General features: G+C 38.2%; 1 protein-coding gene across 1 annotated transcript in view; it reads left to right on the top strand.

Annotated features, from left to right (window-relative positions):
- The first annotated feature begins 411 nt into the window (after positions 1-411).
- Positions 412-23,609, top strand: part of hcn4 (hyperpolarization activated cyclic nucleotide-gated potassium channel 4) — a 77,731-nt gene continuing 54,533 nt past the window's right edge. Inside the window, exons 1-2 of the mRNA XM_085257725.1 lie at positions 412-1,647; positions 17,525-17,948. Of these exons, the coding sequence (XP_085113851.1) occupies positions 956-1,647; positions 17,525-17,948 (1,116 nt within the window). The 5' untranslated portion in view covers positions 412-955. The remainder of the gene's footprint in view (positions 1,648-17,524; positions 17,949-23,609) is intronic.

Raw genomic sequence — 23,609 nt, 5'->3', positions numbered from 1 at the left:
TGTGACATCCTACGTGTTATAAATACACGGAATTGGAAAAATAATCTTGAATTAGGAGATCACAGATTTGTTTATTTCCATCTGAGAATCCACCCGTATACCAATAATTTTATACAAGAGCTTCTTACCAAATTATAGACGAGTCTATTCTAGCTTCGTTTGTATTAGTGTGCGCAAATTACGCAGTAGATCAGACTGATTACAGCGATGGCAAGCAGGGTCCTTGGTCTCTTCCAACAGAAGACAACATCATGTTTTAACAATGGGCATGTTGGCTACCTGTAGCCTTAACTTAAAAGAACGGGAGAACATTTTAAGAATGGAGAGAGCTTTCCCCTTTAAACAAGGTGGGCTGAGCTTATTTGCAGTTCTCGCTCCTATGGCAACCCAATAGATCAGCATCATGAATATTCACAATTCACCAAAACGCACCCTGACTATGGAACAGTGATGTCAGCGGTCCCTGGAATGCTTTACTGTATTTTTGCACGATTGTGTTGCGTTGTTTTATGAAAGCTGACAAGACGTCTTGTGAAAAGAGCATCCTTCGTCGTGCATGACCTTTCTCTGGTCTCTGTATCACCGTCCGTCGGCACGTCTCTCACATGCCACGCTAAGGTGACTTTCAGGCAGTTTTTCCACTTTTGCGCACAATGTCGGAACGGCACAAAGATGTACATCGAGGACGCAGTGGCCAAGCGGACCGCCCAGGCTGTGTGTGAGGACATATGCAAACTGTCAGGTAGTCTGATTATGAAAAAGAATATCCCTCATCTGTTTCAGCAGAGCCACGGCGGTCCGTGTCATGTGTAGCAGGCTTTCAGGGATTCAGATTAGCTCCAGACTGATCGCTCTCACAAACAGATAGGGAGCGCGGGGCTTGTGGCAATAACCAGTACAATACAGGCTAACAATCTGGATTTATTTAATATTTCCTGCGTGTTTCAATGTCATAATGGACAGGTTGCACTCCTCCATGCGTAAAAGGCTCTACAGTTTGCCACAGCACATTGGACAGAAAGCATCTATAATGGGTGAAGGAGAAGACGCAGACAAGGACACCCGGAGGAAGAGCATTAGGATGAAGCCTTTACCGTCACCGTCGCCGACCTCTGGAGGAAGCTGCAAAGGCATCGGCGAGACCAAAAGTGGGGAATCTGTGATTATGGAGACGGACATAGGGAGACCTATGAAGACCAGCTCAAATGGAGATTGTCGGAGATTTCGAGGCAGCCTTTCGTCCATCACAAGTCGACATGTGCACGACTCAGACTCTGCGGAGGAGAGACGCCTCATCACTGAAGGGGATGTTACCCCGAGCGAAGAGAGCCCCCCTGGAGCAATCGGTGACGGGCAGCCGGATCAAGGTGCGCAGGAGGCCAGCAGTGGCGCTGGCGGTGGTGCCCAAAATGATTCTCCAGACCAGCAGTCAGGGTTTATAAAGTTGGATGGCATTGATCAAATTCTGCCGGACGACGAGAGATTATATCAGGCTGGGTTCATACACAGACAGTTAGGAGCAATGCTTCAACCAGGGGTCAACAAGTTCTCCCTGAGGATGTTTGGAAGTGAGAAGGCGGTTGAACGAGAACAAGAGCGGGTTAAATCCGCCGGATTTTGGATAATTCACCCCTACAGTGATTTCAGGTAAATTTAGTCACATCACACTTGCTTATTTCAAAAGGGAAACGGTTCACAAAAACATGATGTTACTGTGACTAGGCCCAGATGTTTTTCATGGTATGTCTCATTTACTGGGGCATTCCTCAGCTCAGAAGCCCATTTTTTTTTCCTTTTTGCTAAATTTTCTACTAACCACCTTTCCACCTTACTCTTTCACATTTAAAGACTGTATCTCCAGTCCAAAACATTCACTTTTAAAAAATAGAATTCTTAGAATGAACCAATTTCACAGAGTAAATCAGATTTTTTTTTTCCGCATTCATTAGTTTTAGTGTATCGATATTGCTACAGAGGCCTGCCGACACATTTAGTTCTTACAGAAAAACCCATCACATGACACAACCCAGTCCCAATTAGGATTAAACCCTTCTTATATAATAAATTCTATATAGTATGAAATATTCATTCTTTTTGGAGGTTTCTTCAGCAGTTAGAGAAAATCTCAGCATGGAGGACATTTTTGCTTAAAATTCATGATTAGGTCTTCATTTAAATAATTTCTAAATTATTGTAATGCACTTTTCTTTGTACTTTAATTTAAAAATAGGGTTATTTTATTTTATTTACAGTTAATGTAAATCATATTTCAAGAGTAGTTTAGAAATGATCATGTTTGATTCCTCCTTCAGTGACAGCAAACATGAATGGAGGGAGACAGCACTCTCTTTCAGGCCTGCAGTTTACTCTGTGGTTTTATTGCCATTTTTATTTTCATTTTTTTTTATTAGCCAAGTATCCCTGATTTATGGCTACACAGAGGCTGTTAACTAACAAGTAAGACTGGCTTCAATAGCCTTTTAAACCAAACTACATTCATGTATACTAAATGATACTGTAGCGTACAGGTGTGTATGTGAGTATTGGGTGGGCTTGGTAATGTGTTCAGTCACACACGTGCGCACACATGTGTGCACGCACACACACACACACACACACACACACACACACATATATATATATATATATATATATATATATATATATATATATATATATATATATATATATATATATATATATATATATTTATTTGCAGGTATACTCTACACTGTTGATGACTTTGTGTAAATCCAAACACACTTAGGACATGCCATCAGGATGATGTGAGATATGTATTAGACAGTTTGCCATTTTTGTTATGCTCCTCCCAGCTGGTTGTGTTTTCTCTGACCCCTCTGCTCTCTTACTCACCATGTTAAATGTCAGGTGAAGGGTGATTTAGTGCTTGGGGAGACTGTCCTGATACTGAAAGGTCAGAGATTTGGCACCAGCCACTGGTTCTGAAGTGTCTTTGAGCAAGATCCTAAAACAAGATTACAAGTACTTATAAAACAAGTACTTGTTTGACTCTGTCATTGAGATCTGTCAAAATAAACAGATGCACTGAGAGAGAAGTAATTAAAAAAAAAAAAAGAGGTCGCCACCCACTTGTTTGGGCTGTGATGATGGATACTGTATATTATCATAATTAAACATTTTGGTGATCTGAGAACCATTTGCTTGTGCCACGAGCACTCAGCACTATGATTTTGCAATCACTCAACTGTACAATTAAAACCACAGATGTGGCACGCAATCAGGACAGGGAAAAGCTAAGGCTATGCTTTATTTAACTCTGCATGGAGTGTTGCATATTTTGCTGTGACTAACATGAAAAAGACAAAGGACACATTTCATTTCTTTCATTTCATTTTGCTAAATTGTTTAATGGAGTCAATATCAAGAGAACCTTTTGTTTGTTTTTTTAAAACCAGTAGTCACATTTCTCAAAAAGCATTTCAGACCAATTTGGAAGCAATATGGGAAAACATAGCACATTAGGCCAGAAAGTCTGTTGCCACTGAGTCAGAGCTAGTATTTAATTTTTGACAAAGTGAAGCTGAAAGAAGACACATGAATGCCTACAACCTCAAAATCAGGAAAAAGGACAGTGCAAGATGACTGTAATTAAAGTACACAAGGAGATATCTGGGACCTTTTAATGGGCCTGGAGAGGAGAAGGGTCTCTGTGACTAAAAGTTTTATTCCCATGTCTGCATCAAAGCTTTGGCTGTATAAGCTCAAATTAGAGTGTCACAAGGAATCACAGTCATCACTGTAGCGGAATTCAGCAAAATCTCCTCTTGTCAAGTTTTGTATAACACTAAGAAGCAGGGGAGGAGCAATATCCTGCAAGGGAAAAAGGCAGATTAAAAATGGCATCATAATCCAATCTACAGCCTAATTTCCAGATCCAAAGCTGAACAGCCTCCTTCGATTCTGAGCAAGCAACTCACAGTGAGCAGATGCAGTCAGTTTCCCAGAGGGTGACCGAAAAAAATAAGACTGGTTTATCAATGTACCTTTTATATAAGGAAAAATATTAATGTTGTGATGGCTGTAAAATATATGTGGGAGTTTTATAGGTTATTTGAACAATACACATGATTGGTGCTGAGATTATTGCCTTTTATGTTCCAGTTCAGACTGGATTTTTTTTTAGATATCCCTTCTGCAAGTTTTTTTCTTGTCTCAATCATGAAAAAGCGATAGAGCTGACACCTATCAATACAGCATGTCCTTGAAATAAAGAGCAATAAAAGTCATAGAATATTATAGACAGGATATTTTGGTGCTTGACTGACAGAACGACATCCCTCTCACAGAATGGCTCTTCTGTCTTCTTCTTATGATGGAAACCAGATGATTATTATTTTCTTACCTGTTTGCATAGAGCCTTTTGAAAAGAGTCTGTCAATGGAACAGCATTGTGGAGACTTCTACACAACTGATGAGGTGCAATATTAGTATGCAACCTTCTGATCAAGAAGAGCCTTTTAATTATCTAGCAATTCAGGGCCCACAGGACACATCTGTTGGAAACTCTTCTACAATTCCCTGGAGAAATCGAAAAGAAGATGTCATGCATTCAAACTTTATTTCTATTATTATTATTAAGCTTTGGAACTTTACCGCCATCGCATCCTCAGAATCAGGTCGGCTGTCCTGCAGTTTCTGTCAATCAGTTAAATCCCTTTGGAACAGTAAGGCAAATCTCTTCTGCAAGGTCCACTTTTGCAACAGCCTTTTATTCCTCATGTGCATTCAGTTGTGTTGTAGACAGCAGGAATAATAAATCTGAACTGACATGTTTTACAACTTTGCTTCTGATATTCTTTTGCAAAGAACATATAAGAGAGAGTAACCACCGTGCATATTAATGCAGAAATAAAGGTAAAGGAGTCAACTTTTAGGCAATTTACAGCCTAGATAAAATTATACTCGTTGTTGCTGAAGGCATTTGCTGTATCTTACCATTTGCTATTTGTTAACTGGTTTTGGATTCAATGCTTGAGTGAGAATTTATTGCCACCCAATACCTCAAACTGATGACAGTAGAAAATTTCGCATATTATCATCATAGCTACAGTTAAACTGGCAACTAAGAACTCAGTGTACTTGATATGAGTAAAGCTGGTAGCTGTGCTGCCTCTACAGAAACTGTCTTTACACTTTGCAAGATATCAATGGAATAAGTATTTTCATCACTGTTCACTTCATGAATTCAGAGATATTTTTAAACGTTGTGCAGTTTAGCTTTACAGGTCTTATCAAGAATTAGCAGCCTTATCAAGCACTAGCAGCCACTAACAGCTGCTGGCTTTCTGTTGAGGATACAGCATGCTTACTGTACCAGTCTGAGTGCTCACATGCATTTCTGTGTGTACTATGTTTGTGTGTTGAGCGTAAGGGATCTGATTGAATAACAGCATTCTCTATTTCAGTCAGGTTCACTACAGTTAATTTGAGACTACATTTTGCCATTGATTTGTTTGGGTCTCATGGGACCTTCAGCTTTCCATCATTGGATGTATTGAAAAATGAGATGGAGCAACATACAGTACATGATTGGAACAACGATGACTCTCCTCCTTGTGGTGAGCGGGAGTCACACTCTTGGTGCCAGTTGCCTAAGGCCTGCATTTTTGTAGCCCAGTTTAATATGTTTTTGACATTCAGAGAGCAAAGTGTAAGCATAATATGTCACCAACCATTTCTTATTTTCTTATAGTGGTAATCTACATAGAAAGGTGGGGGGAAATGTCTGCTTCAGAAAGCATAGGATAATGACACCATTTCTCTTTCAGTCTCCATTAAATAATTCCTTCTTTAATGTAGTGATGGTAAAACATGGGGATTACAGATGGTTCTGGCTTGGCCTGAAAGTGGGGTAATCAAAATAGGCTTCTGTGCTCAGCCACCAATATTGGGAGCCAAGAGATTATTACAGCACAATTTATTTAATGGAGGGAGCCCAGGGAGGATGTGCGTGGCCGGTGGGTGGAAGGTTGCCTGTCATAGTGGCAGAATGATTGAACGGTGCTGCATGACCTCGCCAGGCACACTTGTGTGGGAGTGTTTAATCAGGACACATGACCACAACTGTGGAAGAATGGCCCTTTTTTTTCGCATTGCATTTTTTCTGCACCTGATATGGCATTTAATTCAGCTTTATGTATTAGTCAGAGTTTAACCTTGGCAAAGTGATGGTATTGTTGTTGAGGTGAGATTATATCGATTGTCTGGACATCACGTGCATTTTGAAAATGGGAAAGCCTGTTGGAAATAGTATTTGCTTAGTACCACATGTGACCCAGCTGGTATGCTTGACGTGGGCCCTTCCTGGTTCACCATCCTTCAATGCAGCATCAGTTTATAATCTCTCCAGGTGGATGCACAAATCTAGCCAGCCAAGGCACACTTTTCTCTTTTAACATTTCAGTGTTGTTTTTCTTGACTTGACAATTGTGATTGTTGTCCTACTGACCAGAGGTAAATACAGTCCCCGACCGCCATATTAAGCGCACCTATTCTACTGGTTGTTAATAGAAATGTTTGGAAAATAATAAACATATGTAGTGTCACTGACCTATAAGTGCATTTTGCTAAAGTTCAAATTAAGCATCAGAATGGGAAAGGAAGGTGATTTAAGTGACTGTGAACAAAGCATGGTTCTTTGTGCCAGATGGGCTGGTCTGAGTACTTCAGAAACTGCAGATCTACTGGGATTTTCCTACATAACCATCTCTAGGGTTTACAGAGAATGGTCTGAAAAAGAGAAAATATCCAGTGTGTGGCATGTCAGAGGAAAATGGCCACACTGCTTTGAGCTGATAAGACAGCAAAAGTGACTCAAATAATCATATGCTATATTCATAAGAACTTCTATATAAGAGCTTCTCTGAATGCACAACACGTTGAATCTTGAAGCAAGTCGGCTATACCAGCAGAAGACCACACTGGGTGACACGCCTCTCTGCTAAAAACAGGAAGCCAAGGCTCCAATTTGCACCTGGTCTGATGAGTCTTGATTTCTGCTGCAACATTTAGATGGTAAAATCAAAAATTGGCATAAATAACATGAAAGCGAGGCTACATCTTGCTATGTATTAGCAAGTGGTGGTGGTGTAATACTGTGGGGGATATTTTCTTGGAACACTTTGGGTCCCTTTAACACTTGACCACACAGCCTATCTGAGTGTTGTTGTTGTTGACCATGTCCATCCTTTTGTGAACACGGTGTATCCATCTGAACACGGCTTCCAGCAGGATAATTCATCAGATCACAAAGTTCAAATAGTCTCCACCTAGCATCTTGAATATGACAGTGAGTTCACTTAACTCAGAATGCCTTCACAGTCACCAATTCTCAATACAATAGAGCACCTTTGGGATGTAGTCAAACAGGAGATTGGCATCATGGATGCCAACAAATCTGGAGCAACTGGATGATGCTATCATATCAAGATGGACCAAAATCTCGGAGGAATATTTGACGAATTGAGGAAGTTCTAAAGGCAAAGAAGAGTTCAACCTGGTGCTAGCAAGGGGTAACAAATAAAAACCTAATAAAGTGTCAGGTGAATGTAAAACATTTTTGCTTTTCACCATAGAGAGAATATGTTCTTAAATGGGTGTTTTACACAAGCTTTCCAAATGCCTACCTTCTATGTAACGTATGAATTATGTTCAAGGGGTGAAAGTCAATATTTAGGAAGTGATAGTAACTCTGATGATTTACAGTGACAGTTTACTATAGTCTTCATTATTTTTATCATTCTTTGTTTTGAACGTGGCAGATTGACAGTTATTATTCAAACAGTTGTGCTCATGATGCAATCAGTGCTGTTCAAAAAAGCAGTCACCAAAAAAAAACACATTAGGTACTGTAGGTGTAATCTTCAAAGGAAACCCAACAGGGCATTCTTTACTTTGATTATAGGTAATGCAGTGACACAGCCTTGAAAAATGAAAACTCTAAAAACAAGAAATCACTTGGTTTCTAGCAATCAAGCAGACACAGCACAGTGTATTTTATGGGAAATGTCAGCATGTTTGGAATTGCTAATTAAGACTTCTTGGATTTAAACACTTCCTGTAGGCTATCACTTCTCTCTGATGTCTCCTATTGAGCATTCAGGGACACTTTTTATACAGACCTGAGTAAAATACTGTTTGCAACTGCATTTCTTAGTCTGTGCTTTTCTATTTAAGTGCCATGTGTTTCGGATTCATTAATTTTACAATGCAATGAGGTTTCAAGGGGAAAAGAAAGCCATCCTTTTGTACCCCAAGCTCAATGACTTCCTGGTGTTTTATTTTATCCCTGAAATTACCCAAAGACTTTATTTATCATTTTACATATAATGGCAACTAAAACATGAACAGTGTATTCATGTTGAAGCACCAACCCTCTCATTTCTCCTCACAGAGATTCTGTTATTTGTAGTACATACGGATTGACCTTTTAAGCCCTGCCTGCGTCCCAGGTGGATCCACCCCTCGCCATCCTTCTGAAATTGAATTGAAACAGTCATCAATGCAGTACTCTGGGGGATGGACGCAATAAAAATAATGATTAATAATTTAATCAGAGATGCTAGTCATTAGAGAATCAACTACACAGATAAATTCTGTTAACTTCAGACTTAATTAGTAGAATATGCAAAATAAAACAGTAGGTTTAGGTGGATCAGGAGAATGACCATGTAAAGGTAATACAACATATTATAGGGACATTCAATACGTTTTATGTCACAGAAGATGAGGGTTTGTGTCTTACAAGATCAAATATCGAGATCACCTGCGATTGGCATTATCCCATTGCTAACATAACTCATTCACTTCAAGTTACCACTATATAGTTGAAGCTTCACAAATGTATAGAAGGCTAAAGTGCTTATGAAACAGTAGAGAGGAAATACTTACCTGGATCAATGTGCTTGGCCTGGCCCTGCCACATGCTGGGTGTCTCAAAGACTTTGACAAATGGCTGGATTATGAGACAGGCACTGGTGAGAGACAGATTGCTCACTCCGCTCTGCTATAGGGTGATTTATCTGCACCATCTCACAGAAGATATCACATCCCCTTTTTCTCCACACCAGTTTTGGCCATAACAAGTTACTCAGTTTTCAATCGCACAGAGGCTCCAGCAAAGTTAGCAGGTATAAAGCTAAGTCCTGACCATGTCTGGCATCTAGAAATTACAGAGCTAAGAAAAAAACAAAAAAACAACAACAAAAAAAGGATAAATCCTGCACATAAGCCTTTGCTTACTCACGCAAACCAGTGAAAATCAGATACAATGTAGCCTCTGAGATTTAGTTTCATTTCATGCTGAGGAGTTTCCAACAGCTTTAAAGCTTTATTGACTTTGGTCTTATTTACCTCTACTTTTTATGTTTCCAGAAACAAGAGCTTTAAAAAATAAAGATAAGGTGATCAATTTGCATCTATATTATGTCCTGAAGACTTGGATGTTTCCTAAAACTGCTCCATTCCCTGGTTAATCTATCTTGTTGGTTGTCCAACTGCTTATTTTCTGTCACTGTTTTTACATCTTATCTCTACTGTGGTTTTTTTTGGGGGGGTTTCATGCTCCTATCCTCTCACCCTTTGACCTCCGAATGGAGTTAGATACTAATGTTTTTTTGTTTTGATTTTTTGTGCGAGTTTTTCTTACGCCATGTTTGAGTAGCAGCTTGCAAAGTGATGAAAACTTTGGCCCAGCACTGGTGCAATCCTGCAGTAAGGTCATGAAGTAATGGTGTACACAGTGACCAGTTACAGGTATTATAGTCACTCGATTATCGTAGCATCTCATCTGTGGTGAGAGAAAACCCATTGCTCCATCTCTCTCCAAGTCCCACTTCTTTATTGATGTTAGGTTCTTGCTTGTAGTGAAAAGAGGTTTTGAATTCATTTAAGGGGACACTGGCCAATGTTTACTCTGTGTCTGGCTGTCAGGAGACTCCTTTGACATGACATTAAGGACCCTATGGGAGATAACAAGGCATCATGATAAAACACAGACGCAATTAGTGGCAGGATGACAGTCTACAAAGGAGATAGTGGCACACCCATGTATAGTTCTTCTTCTTTCAGAGAACAGGTTGCACTTTTTGAGCTTGGGAAGACTCTGATCCCAGTGACACCGAAAGATAGTATAAAAGACAGACTTGGCTAAATCAGAGCAGATGTATGAAATATCTTGACTGAGCATTTTTCTCAGTGGGCTATCTGATTACATCTGGTCAGTTTGCAAAGTGGATCTGGTGATTCTGTGATTTAGTCAGAGCTTTCAAGAGTATACTTTAGAGCTATTGAAACATCACAGCAAATTTAGGCTGGACATATCTCAGTGAGTGGCTCTGGGGCATATTCTTAAATGTCTGGAACTGACACTGCAGCATTTATAAAGTTTCCCTAAGATGCTTAGCCAGGTTAGGGGCTTTGGAATTTGAATGGAGAAGAAGTGAAACGAAACAGGAATTATTGCATTACTGAAGTGTTTAAATTCCTTTTGAGCTATTTACAGAGAATGATCGATATATATGCTGTTTTTGACTGAGGTAACCTACATTATTATAGTGCCTCTTTTAATTATCTCCCAAATAATGCATTGCATACTTTAAGATAATAAACTGAGCAAATGAAATATCTTAACATACCTAAACAGAGTTTGACCTATAAATGAAAAAGTCCGCACCGAGTTTGGGAGCTGATGATTGCTGGTAATGTTGATCAATACAGGGTGCGTTTCCTCATATAAAGCTAATAAATGATATCCAAGTGTTGTGAAGTGCTATTGAAAGTGTTTATCAATTTCTGAGAGCAGGCTATATTCCATTGATTAGAATTTGGGAAGTCGAGGTTACATTTGCCTGTGTCTACTCGTAAAGGGCTATAGTTCTTCTCTTTTAAGAGTTGTTTACTGCAGCAGTTATGACATTGTCTAAAGCATAATCTTTCTTATGTGTGTTCAGTAACAGTCCCAGATAGTTTTAGAGCTGAATGAAAAAATCACCCCCTGTACCCTTAGCTTGATGTCCCACCAGAAACACTACTAGCAATCTTATTTATGGATCTCTTTTAGTGGCGTAATGCTGACCCCTTTTAGTTGATTTTACTTCTCCTCTACCCTTTGTAGGCATTTAGTAAATCCCTGTTTTCTCTTAGCCTAAGTTTGGGGAGATTTGCTTCTACCTCTGATGGAATCTTCTTAGCATAGGTCTGATAAAACTGCGTACCTCACCTAAATATAGCCTCTTTTAACTGCACAGCCCCAGTGTCAATGATGTGCTTGCAGTATGCCTACTGGCTGTGCTTAGCAAAGACAGCACCGTTATGACAGTTCATTGTAGCGGGTGACAACAAAAAATAGGTTTAACCCTTTTAACCTGATTTTTTTTCTCCTAAACACTTAAATCTTGCTGTGTTTGCCAACTGGCTTGTTTAAGACCAGTGGACTATGCCTTTATGGGCAGTAAACAGGCCTTTTTTGTTGCTGATGTTGTTCTCCTGTTATTTGTGAAAGGCTTTACCATAGATTGCATTTCCCTTTGGCTAAGCATAGCTTATGATTTTTTTCTGTTTCACAAGAGCTTTTCATGCTTAATTTCCATTCACACTCCGTGTTCACTAATTCACAACTGGCAGTGGACTAAGAGAAGCTGTTGCTCTGTCAGTTATCATGTGAGTTTAAGTTTAATATATAACTGTTCTGTTAAGTTGGTCCTATGACATTTAATCACACCTAAAATACAGCTCCCCTGCTATGAAACACCTGCATTTCTTTTGTTCAGGAGAGAAATATATATATTGTTTTTCATTATTTTCAAAACCAGAAAAAAAAAATCTGTCATAGTACACTGCATTACGTTTACATTTACCAAGATTAAAACACATTAAGGACCATAGGATTTAGGGTGATCTATTTCCAGAAATTTATTTGAAGAGTTTTCTATAACTAAGGTCCCAGGTTTCTACAGTTACTCAGAACTGCCATATCAAATATTGGTCCACAAAGGCTTTTTTCATGTTTAAGCGACAGTCATTTTTCTGTATTTCTGGAAAAGGGAGAAGTGAATGAAAGACTTTCAGTGTGTTACAATCTGTAATTAAATCCTTCACACTACACCTCAAATGCTTCCTTTATCAGACGACACTGTAGCACAAACACAATTTATTTTGGTATGTGCCCTACAAAATTATAAATTAAACATTAAGTAAGTGGATAGAAAAAAAAGTGCTCCAATGTCTAGTCTGTAGAAATTGAGAAAAGGTTTTTAGATAGCAAGTCTTGTTTCAGACTAACTATACAGAAATAAGCTTTCCCTCAACAAAATCATGGCAGTAATGAATGTTCAGACTCATGGTCATTTAAATAATAATGTTTTTCATGACCTCCAGAAGGACAATTTTTACAGTCAGAAAAATAGGTTAGAGTGGGTGGTTTGGTGGTTAAGTGGTGAGGATTAGATGATGAACACCGTGATTAAATTCTCCTTCTTACATACATTCAACGCTTCTCACCAACACAGTGATAATCTCTCACCTTAGCCAAGTAATCTTAATGGTTATATGGGTCAACAAACCAGTTTTAATATATATACTGTGGGATTAGTGGGTTTAAACTGCTTAGCTAATGACAGATTAACAGCTTCAGTGAAATAACTCATACTGTATATGAAAACATACAAACTGACATTTCCACATGGAAGAAAAATCTTCATGTTGTCTTACACACCTGAAGTTTGTATTGAAAGAGTGTATAGCTCTGCAGTAATCAGATTGGACTGATATAGGGACTGACATTTAAAGCTAGTTCCTTTACCAGCACTTGTCTTGTCTTTACTGACCACTCAAAGTGCTTTACAGCACAAGCCACATTCACATTCACAAACTGTAGAGCCATTTATCTATCACACTCACTCTCACTGGAGTAGCTGGGGATCAAAAGCCTTCCGATTCTGACACGACAGTCAATCCGATTGTATGGGATCCATCATTTTCTCAGCATGGTAGCCAGCAGATAGATATTTCTACAATCAAAATGTAAACAGGTGCGCAGACGTGCACACATACAAAATTATGAACATTTGCTCCCTGTATATTCAATCCCATACTGTATATACTCCATTTTCGTATCCTAGCCTTGTGCCTCCTCAATTTAGATATAAGCTACTCTGAAAGGTAAGCGTGTGTACTGTAAGGCTGTTTGTGGTGGCTCTCATAGTCCCTTTCAGGTAGCCTGGCTGGCAGGGTGAGGAGAATGAGAAAGGCTTATCGTGTAGTCAGATGCACTCTAAGGGTGACAACATGTTCCTGCTGTCCCTGGTCACCCCACCGGAGAGCATAGTGGTCTGTGACTCTGTCCCTGCAGACAGCAAAATGTCAGGGCTCCCTTCATCGGTACAGTGAACTCTGAGCATCATAACAAGCTAGGTGTGAGCTATCCCACGGCTATATTTTTTAGTTTTTAAAAAAATGCTTTTCTAGACTAATTAATAAAAAATATACATATATGTTTTACACACACCCATCAGACCTGCCTTCCTGTTATTTACATTTTTTGTCATGCAATCTCTGATACTCCTCAGCGGTCATGTAATTGCTCATAAAATGTGATCGCTGGCCACATATTTCCATAATTTGCTATAAACTTATAAGGCACTTTGTCACTGTTTTATTCTTTGTGTTTTACAAAAGACTAATTCATGTAGAACTGATGTAATGGACTCAGATCCAGACATAGAAGTAGTATTTCTTTACTGAATAAAACTTTTAATTTTTTGACATTTAGAATGGATTTCACACCTTGCTAGTTTTACATTTTTGTTTGTGCTTACGTGTCCATAATAGCCGCAGCATCAATCGGGAGCACCTTAACAATCATGTAACAAAATAAAAGCACTGCTAACCTAGCAATACTAGCTGACTTCCTTTTGCTTTTATTTTAAAACAGGTGGTATCCCATCACACAGGTGAAAATTCTGATTTTCTGTGCACATACAGATATGAGATTGTTTAATGCCTTTGAAATGTCCGTCTAACATCCCAGGCTCACCCAACTATATTTATAGAACAATGTCTCCTATGTCAGGGTCCTAGTGCATAATAAAACACAGTAAATGGATCCTTGCTATGTTTAGGTGGCCTGACCTCCATTAGAAGGCAGCTACAAGACTGAAAAAGAGAAATCATGAGCATTCATTCATGCATGCATGAACAAACATGCACATAAACATAGTCTATTGATAGAGACACACTGAGATCATGGAGATTTTTACACTGCTCTTTAAAAGTAACTGCTTATCCCAAAATATTGTATTGGGGCAAAATCAATAATTATCAGAGTCAAGATTTGCTTTTTATTTGTATTTTCTTTAATCAATGATTGTATCAATAGTGATAAGTGAGGTTTGATCAGACAGGTGTCAGCAGTACTTGGACAATTATCAAGTCTATATCTCTATAGCTTGCTTTCTCCTTTTCTCTGTAGCTAAAAGATACCCAGTTAAAATTCTGAGTGCATTTACAAAGCGCCTGCTTTGTCTGGTCAAAGTCCATTGTCCATTTGCCTCATATTTAGATTTATTTATTGTGCAGCAATATTTGCTCTTAAATCTGCTTAAGCATGTTATTATTGACATTGTACAGGCAAAGCACCACTCTGGCTGAATCCAGCTTCACAGACTTATTAGTATGGCTATAGACCTTTAGGCTCAGTTTCCCAGACATGGACTAATCTTAGTCCAAGGCCTTAAACATTTTAAACAGAGGTGTTCACTGAATTTATTTGTTAGATGGTACTAATTCAGAAAGTTGTCGTAAATGTTGTTATTATGGCATGAAAACCAGTTTTCATGCATGTTTTACAAACAAACTTAACATTTCCTTTAAGCTTTCATTCATTGATTTTTATTTTTTCCTCAAAATTATAATGTTTGATCAGTTATAATAAAAACAGTCTTGCCTTTGTCGAGGAAATGAACTCAATCTTGAATTTTAAGAAAAATTTGTGTGTCTTGCTGCACCTTCATGACAAATATAAGTAGTAAAATGAAAGTTACAAATACTGTAAGACAAAAGGAAAACTTTATTTCATGTAAATAATATTTAAATTGTTTGATATTGGGGAAACATGGCAGTATGAAGCACAAATGCCTTTACCAATGTTTGCATTTCTTCCTTCAAAGTTTTACTTGTCCTTCTGGGTTTCAGTCTTAATGTGAGCACACAGTGGTGGCAGGGTCGGTCTAAATATAACTCCACTTGACAACAATCTGGAAAAGTAGATACCCTTTTACTTTGAAGAATTCCAATTACTGTCACTGTTTCCTCAGTGAATGTGTCTGTGTGCGCAATGCACATAAAACTGAGATGTAGTGTACATATCTGCATGGCGTAGAACTGTCTAAACACATTACAAACCTCATAACTGCTTGTGCTATTTTTGAAGAAACATTTTAACATTTTCACCCAGACTGATGTAAATTCTATCCATAGATGTGTGCATCAGAGATTGTGGGCTCAGACATAACAATGAGAATAAGAAATAGGGATACTATATTGCAAACAGCAGTGATTTCCAATGTTTGCTTTTCTGCTGCATCAATAAAAGTTTTTTGACTTGTGTACAGTTAAAAGGACTCAAACTGCTGCAATGTGAAAGATCAGTGAATATATTACAGGTGTGTAATGACAATATGTGCTTAATCACACATATGTCTCATATTTCTTAGAGAAATTGTTGTTTTAGTTGTAACTGTTTATCAAAAGAAATACAGAAACAAATAACAGGACAAATCTTACATTTTTGATATTGGTATATCTAACTTAACATGATTTGGACAAGGGATGTTTTTTGGATGTGACTGTGTGATTCTGTGGAGCAGCAATTCACTGTAAACACTGGATATATTTACTGAAACATACTGAGAATAAATCATGAAATCTACCGATTTTAGCTCCAACAAAGAAGTCAAACAGCAGTAATTTATTGTTGTAATTTAGCGAGCTTTCAGTAAAAATCTCTATCCTATCTTGTTTATATATGTAGCATCCATTCTTCTTCATTTTTATAGCCTTGCTCTTGGTGTAAGTTTTGTCCAAAGACAAATTTTTATGGCCCAGTTAGAAGTGGGTGGGTAAATCACCAATCACTGCACCAATGCACAATGATTCAATTACTGAGCCAGCAGAGTGCGCAATTTATATCCAAACTCTCTGGTTTGGAAGATTGACGAGGTCACAGTACAGTTTTTAATTAACAGTTAACCTCCGCTGACCTTTGAGGTGTGATTTAGAGGCATGCCTACACACATGTTTTCATATCAGGCCCCCTTTTTGTCATGGATACATATTGGCTACGTTCATAAGTGCAGAGTTTATTAAACCATTATTACACCATGTTCATGTAAGCTTGCTAAACACTACATACATAGTAATAAAAGCTTAAAATAGGTCAGTGATGAGAGAGAAGGAAAGGCAGGGACTCTGACAGGTAAAGGGAACTGGGTGATGTTAAATGCTGTCAGTGTGTATGCCCCACAGGTTTAATATCAGAAAGAGGAATTCTAATAAGTAAGTTGGATGAAGCAGTTGAGTGTTCCAAAGGGAGAGAGAATGGTGATTGGACCATTCAGTTTCCTTTCACATGTAGGTTAAGGAAACAGAGGTGAGGAGATGCTGGCTGTTTGTGAACAGTTAGTGAATCAGAAAGTGCAGAGGTTTAAGGGGAGTGACGGAGAAGTATGTATGGTTGTTATAGGACAGGTATCAGGGCAGCAAGACAATGGTGAGATGTGCTAGGTGTAACAGATGGGTTCAAGACGTGGTGGTATTATGTCAGCGATCAACTCTGATCGCCTTCTTGTTTGAACTGGTGATGGACCGGTTGACTGATGAGGTCAGGCAGGAGTTTGCATGGACAATGATGTTTGCAGATGACATTGTGATCTTTAGTCAGAGTAGGAAGCAGGTGGAACAGAGAGCCCGGAGAGGTGGAGGTATGCTCTGGAGAGGAAAGGAATGAAAGTCAGTAGAAGCAAGAGATTTTGTAAATAAGAGGGAAATTGGTACAATAGAGGAGATCCAAGACGTAGAGATATATTGATAGTGGATACACTGAACAATAAATATGGAATGAAATATGGAGCTGCCAGATGGAAGAAAAAGAGGCCACACATTCCTTTTCTTAAAGTTTTATCTAACACAGAACAAATGTTGGTCTCCTCAGTTCATCAAACATGCATATTTTATTTGACTATGCCTTTTGCTGTATATGTATATGTCAGCCCACTTTAATACTCACACTATAAGTTAAAAGAAAATGACACTATCGATATGTACAAAATGTTGTCGTCTTTTATTTTGTTTGCAGGCAGTTAAATTGTGCAGTTTATAGAACATTCACTCTGTGAAAGACAAACACAACAAAGTTACCTCATATTTTTATATTCTGACTTTGTTATTCATTATATTTCTGCATTTCTCCATGTCTCTCACCAACAAGGTTTTACTGGGATTTGACCATGCTGCTGCTGATGGTTGGAAACCTCATCATCATCCCTGTGGGCATCACCTTTTTCAAGGATGAGCACACCCCCCCGTGGATTGTGTTCAACGTTGTCTCCGACACCTTCTTCCTCATGGACCTGGTTCTTAATTTCAGGACGGGTATCGTCAAGGAAGATAACACAGAAATCATCTTAGATCCGCAACAGATCAAGATCAAGTACTTGCGGAGCTGGTTTGTGGTCGACTTCATATCCTCCATCCCCGTAGACTACATCTTCCTCATTGTGGAGACGCGCATTGACTCGGATTTCTACAAGACGGCACGCGCCTTACGCATTGTCCGTTTTACCAAGATACTAAGCTTGCTGCGCCTCCTGCGCCTCTCTAGACTCATTCGCTACATCCACCAGTGGGAGGAGGTAAGAAATCATTTTCAGGCTGTTAAACTGTATGTGAACAGGTCTGAAGAAAGTTTAGTTTATAATGTGTATCTTGTGAACTGCTTTATATTGTTACTGAGAAAACAGTATTCTTCATGGAGTAAAAAATTTTTAGCATACTACATCATTTGCAGTGATCATCATACAAGCATATTAGTTCATGAAGATAGTTAAACAGACAGGGATTCATTTCCCTAAGTCCGATTGCAATTCAGATTCTATTTCTGTCCTGGGGAGCCACTGCAAAGATGTTTGCTTCCCCTTTTCTTTCAGGAAAGAAATATGGATGGGTGCTGCGTCTGATTGCATCCACCCTTGAAAAGAGAAAAGAGACTCTTTGCTGTGTACCAGTCACCAATAAGTTGATGAAGGCAGGATGTTGATTAGCATTTTCCCACTGTGTGCCCGTCCTAGCAGTGGAACCCCAGAGTCCAAAGAGGCAGTGCTGCAGTACAAGCATGATTATGATTGTGGCAATAATTAGAAAAGTTCCAATTACTCTCACTGGATGAATCTTCTTGTTTAGTCTCATAGGTAAAAGGTGCAAAGTGAAGCATCAGAATCTCAGCATGGAGTCAACAGGAAGACACTCTATGCTGCTGCTCTGCATCATTGAGGAATTAGCCATGCAAAGGAATATTTCAGCTACAAGTCAGAAATTCTAGGAACAACAACACTTAACAGATGTGTCGTCTAAATGAAATTATCTCCACAGTACTGAAGTGTGTCTCTTTGTTTAGTTTGGGGAAATTACTTTTGTGTCCAGGTACTTTCCACTTGATCAAAGAATTATTATTATTTATTTATTTTTTTAATTTAAAGTAAAGAAAAGTTGATAAGGCATTTTCACTGATTTAAACTCTAAATTTAGCTTGTTATGTTTAGGTTTTAAAAGTACAATTGCTGTGAGAAGTTTACATCTACTCATCATCTGCATCATTGTCATGGTAATTTAATTAAGTTGTTAATTAAATTAAGTCGTTTAATGGTTTCTTTGAACTATTCTTTATCCAGGATGGAATGAGTGTACAGCATGTATCTTTAATAACAAGAATCACAAGTTTGAATTTATTTTGGATCTTTTAAATATTTTGCTGTTACCACGACAACCATGCCCGTGATGAATATATATACGCAAGTTACTGGGAACATTCTTTTTACATATACATAAAAATTAATGCCAAAACTTTAAAATAATTAAAATAAATCTGCTCGAGAAAAGTTAATAAAAGAACATCTTATCTTTAAGAGTTTGAATAAAAGGGAAATCCCAGCATAGTGTTTTAGTTAGGGCTACAGCGTGCCATCGGAGCAGCTTGGCAAGTTGTGGCGTCACTTCTCCAAGTTTCTAGAGCTGGAGGAAATACTGTAGCTTGTGATTACTATAATTTTCATATTCATCAAAACATTCAGCAACCGCTTGTGCTCTATGTATGGGACCAACTCCACTAGTACTCTGTTTAGCTCGAATTCATTCAGAAATATCTGCATTTGGGCTTCAATATAAATCAATAAACAACAACAACGAGAATAATAATCATAATCAACTAACTAGTGAACTAACTAGTAAATCAAAGAATGTTTCAGAAATCACCTTCTTATCCAAGATAAAATCTTGAGATCATAATTTTTATTTTTGTTTATCGCTTTTTGTTTTATTGTGCATCTTTTTTTCATATTCAACTTTATCCAATACAATATTACAAATAAACACTATTAGCTTATTTGCATAGATTGTAAAATTCACCACTGGAGTGTTACTTGTTGGGTATGTTCAGCTGACTGTGTAGCAATTGGAAACGCTGAAAATGCTCACATCAATCTATATCCAGACCTTTCACCATGAATTGGGAAGTTCCTGGTTTTCAAATATTTAGCTGGATAGAGCAGCTGGATAGAACAGTGTATATAAGTGTGATGACATTAATCATGCAGAGCCTCTGTGATGCCATTTCAAAGGGAGGAAAAGTTCAAATAAATCACTGGGGGAGGATTCCTTTGTCACCCTGTGTCTCTATGCATGCCTACTGCTGTGCTTCTGAACTTAAAATGAAGGCAGGAATACATGTATTACAAGCTAACCTTGATTTGAATAGCTCGGACAGTGGGCTGTTACATGTTCAGCCTATGCAATGAGATAACAGAGAAAACATGGGGTAAGAAAGGGAGGGAAGAGGGAAAAGAATAAGGAATAAAGGAGGATTGAATAAAACATCCTTCTACCTGCAGAACTTGCTTTTAGCCATGGGCCACTGATGTAATGCACCACAATCTCAATCTAGGAATTTTGCATTACTGGAAGTATTGGAAAACAGACTAATGGGAGAAAAAATATCCATAATGATGTGAATGGGAAAAACTTACAAGGACACTGCAAGTTACTGATGACTGCAGAATCTAAAACCATTGAAACAATACAACAACAAAAGGGGGCATTACACTCACAGAGCCAGTTGCCATTTAGATTTTCTGTTCCTGTGTAGGTGGTGTATGTGTGTGGATATTGTGTGTGAGCGTTTGCTGATGAATGCTAGTTAGGCAGACAGAGTGAAAGGCCAGCTTTGCCTCAGCGCCAGAGTACTCCAGATGAAATCTCACTGAAATGTCATCTGTCACTGCAGAATAACTTGTCGCCGAGATCTCACCACCCAACTGACTTTTTGACTTTTCCTATTGGCAGCTACATTCCAAACAAGGTGTATGTATTTTATCACCATTTGAATATTTTGGTAAACATCGCACTGACCTTATTCCCCCTTTGTCTATTTACCTACATATTGAACTTTGAAAGACTATAAAAGTGGAAAGAAGCACACTCAAACACTAACAAAACAACCACAAAAAAGGTAATATTTGTCCTTGTTTACAGAATCGAGGCAGAATCCTTTTGATCCATGAAAATGTGCAATTTTTGCCAATAAGTGCAATAAATGCAATTCAGCATTGCTCGGCACTCTAAATGTGGCACGATGAGATGTGTAGTAACATAGCAGAAGCTGCAGACCTGTGATGCCCCAATGTCCTCCGAAAGGCAAAGCTGATTTATTTCACTCATATTTCACAAGTGTCTGCAAGCTAGAAATAGTTCCGCACAAATTCATTTGGTTTGTTATTGTTTGAGTTTCATTTCCTCTTCTGTAAGAAGTCACGCAGAGGACATTTCTTCTGGGAAGTGCTGGATACAGCTCAGTGAACTCTACTGCATGGTTTAATGCCTTGAAGAGTGATACTGTGGGGAACAAGTTTTTAAAATTAGAATCTTTTTTCCATGTACTGAATTGCAGTGGATGATGCTTTTTTAGGAATCAGAAGAAGACAAAGGAATATAATCATACCAAAGGACATAAACAGAGGTATGGTTCAGGGTGCAGCAAAAATTTTTTTTTTAAGTGTATTAAAAGTAAGGTGTTTTTAAGACATAAAAAATAAATGGATAAAATCTTATTCCCAGAGCTATCAGATTACTTCCAGACAAATTGCATAAAGGGACTAACTTAACTAAGTCATTTATTGCTTCACATCACCCCTTTAGAAAAACCGATTTGCTTTATTGTGACCTACACATTCTCAGCAATAGAATAAACGTCATAAGTTTGTTTCATAATCCTTTGGGGACAGTTAACTATATATGGCTCAATATCATTTGTCACAGAATCATCATTTTATAGGTGACATGGTTTCAACTCAGAGATTTAAAGAGACCAAATCTAACTGACGGTTCTTATGTGGGAAAAAATGTAATTTGTAAAGTCATCTTAGCTTTGGTTTAATTAAATTCTTGACAATTCAGGGAAATAGTTCTAACTTGCACATTCATGCATGCATGTGCAAATACATATTTGGTTTAGTATGGTGCAGTCAGTATACATAATCTGTCTATTGTGAACTCCTAAACTACCCCACATAGAGAGAAAAAAGGCTTTGCTTTAGGCTTCTTTGTTTGTTTTAGTTGATTTTATTTTTAAAGGGATTTAAATTATTTGTCAATAAGTCACATTATATATATAAGTAATAAACCATGGATCGATATAATATTGACAATAAACCATGACTGTGTGAAATGATGTATTTCACACAGTTGCTGGTTTGTATGTAGATTTTCCTGTTGTTCTTTGAAATAATGTGAAATACATGCTTTGCACTCATCAATGGAATAATTAAACTGTGAAGGAACCTGCTATACTAATTTCCTCCATTATTGTGGTCGTATTCCTGGAACATTTATGTTGCATGGTTGTGCAAAACTTCATCCACTGTCCTGAAAAAGCCATTTAAACTATTTGTCCATCACCGTAAGTCCACTTTCATCTGATTGGCTTCCCATCATCTTCTTCAGAATTCTGCAGCATGATTACTAACAGGGACTAGATAGAAAGAGCATATTTCTTGTAAATTAGCTGCGCTTCATTGCTTCCCTGTTAAATCCAGAATCCAATTTAAAATTATTCTTTTCACATAAAAGATCTTGAATAATGAGGCCCGATCTGATGTTAAAGATCTCACAGTACCCCAGTAGAGCGCTTCGCTCTCGGACTACAGGCTTACTTGTGGTTTAAAGGGTATTAAAAAGTAGAATGGGAGGCAGAGCCTTCAGTTTTCAGCCCCCTCTTCTCTGTAACCAGTTCCCAGTTTGTATTTTTTTTCTCTTTGGAAATGCTTGTAGTTAGGGCTGGATCAGGTGACCCTGAGTCTTTTCAGTGGTGTTCATGCACCACTTTGCATTTAAGCAATAGTTGTTATTATCAGTTATTAAACTCTCTCTCCTCATCCCCAACGGGTCTTTTTCCTTCTCAGTGCCAACAAACGCTTGCTCACAGGATGCTGTCTGATTCTGTATTATTACACTTTCATCATACTGTAAAGGTGATATTACAATTACCATGTTGACAGAATACATTTTACAAACAAAAAGGTGGCTACATGCCGGTGTTCAATATTCAATACAGTATGCAGATATTCATCAGACTTACACAGACACAGACAGAGCAGAGTGTCATTATTCGTCTCTCCTGTCCTCATCTGGTCAGCTTCCTCTCGTCACTTTTCATTGGGATAAAAATAAGACTGTGACCGGATATTCTCTTCATTGGAGTTGTCTCCTGTTGACGAACCACTGACTTGGATGAGATTAGTCATCCTGTTAAATCAGATTCAAGGCAGCGCACTAATGATAAAGCTCCACGGGCTTCCTCTCACGATGCCTGATGCCTACAGCAAAACCGTTTCAATAGGGCAACCCAGCAAATGTTGCTTTCAGTGTGGATCAAGATACAATTGTTTGTCAAAGAGGGTTTTTTTAATTGATCATTTATTTATTTATTTAGTCATCCGAGTGGAAAGCAAAAAATAATTTAAAGTAATAGAGTGTGGGAAGTGAAGTTTATCAGTTGCATCAAATGCAAGATAAATTGTTGGTATATGGTAGAGCTTTGCTAAATGTGTAGGTTTGTGTGAAATGTGTGTGTGTGTGTGTGTGTCTATTTAGAGAGAGAGAGAAAGAGGGACCGACTTTTTAAAAAAGGTCAAAAAGTGTCAGAAATTGAGTTTCTTTTACTATTTACTGCTTGGATTATTAAGATTTACAGCCCTGTGGTGGCTTTGTGCTGCAGTTTCCAAGAAACAAAGCAATACGTCAGGCAT

The sequence above is a fragment of the Mchenga conophoros genome, linkage group LG1 (assembly GCF_057382185.1).
Source record: "Mchenga conophoros isolate Kocher_MC1m ecotype Shallow Benthic linkage group LG1, M_conophoros_male_GT1.1, whole genome shotgun sequence".
Classification (NCBI taxonomy): Eukaryota; Metazoa; Chordata; class Actinopteri; order Cichliformes; family Cichlidae; genus Mchenga; species Mchenga conophoros.
Note: the sequence above shows the minus strand (reverse complement) of the source record. Positions and strands in the feature narration are given on the sequence as shown.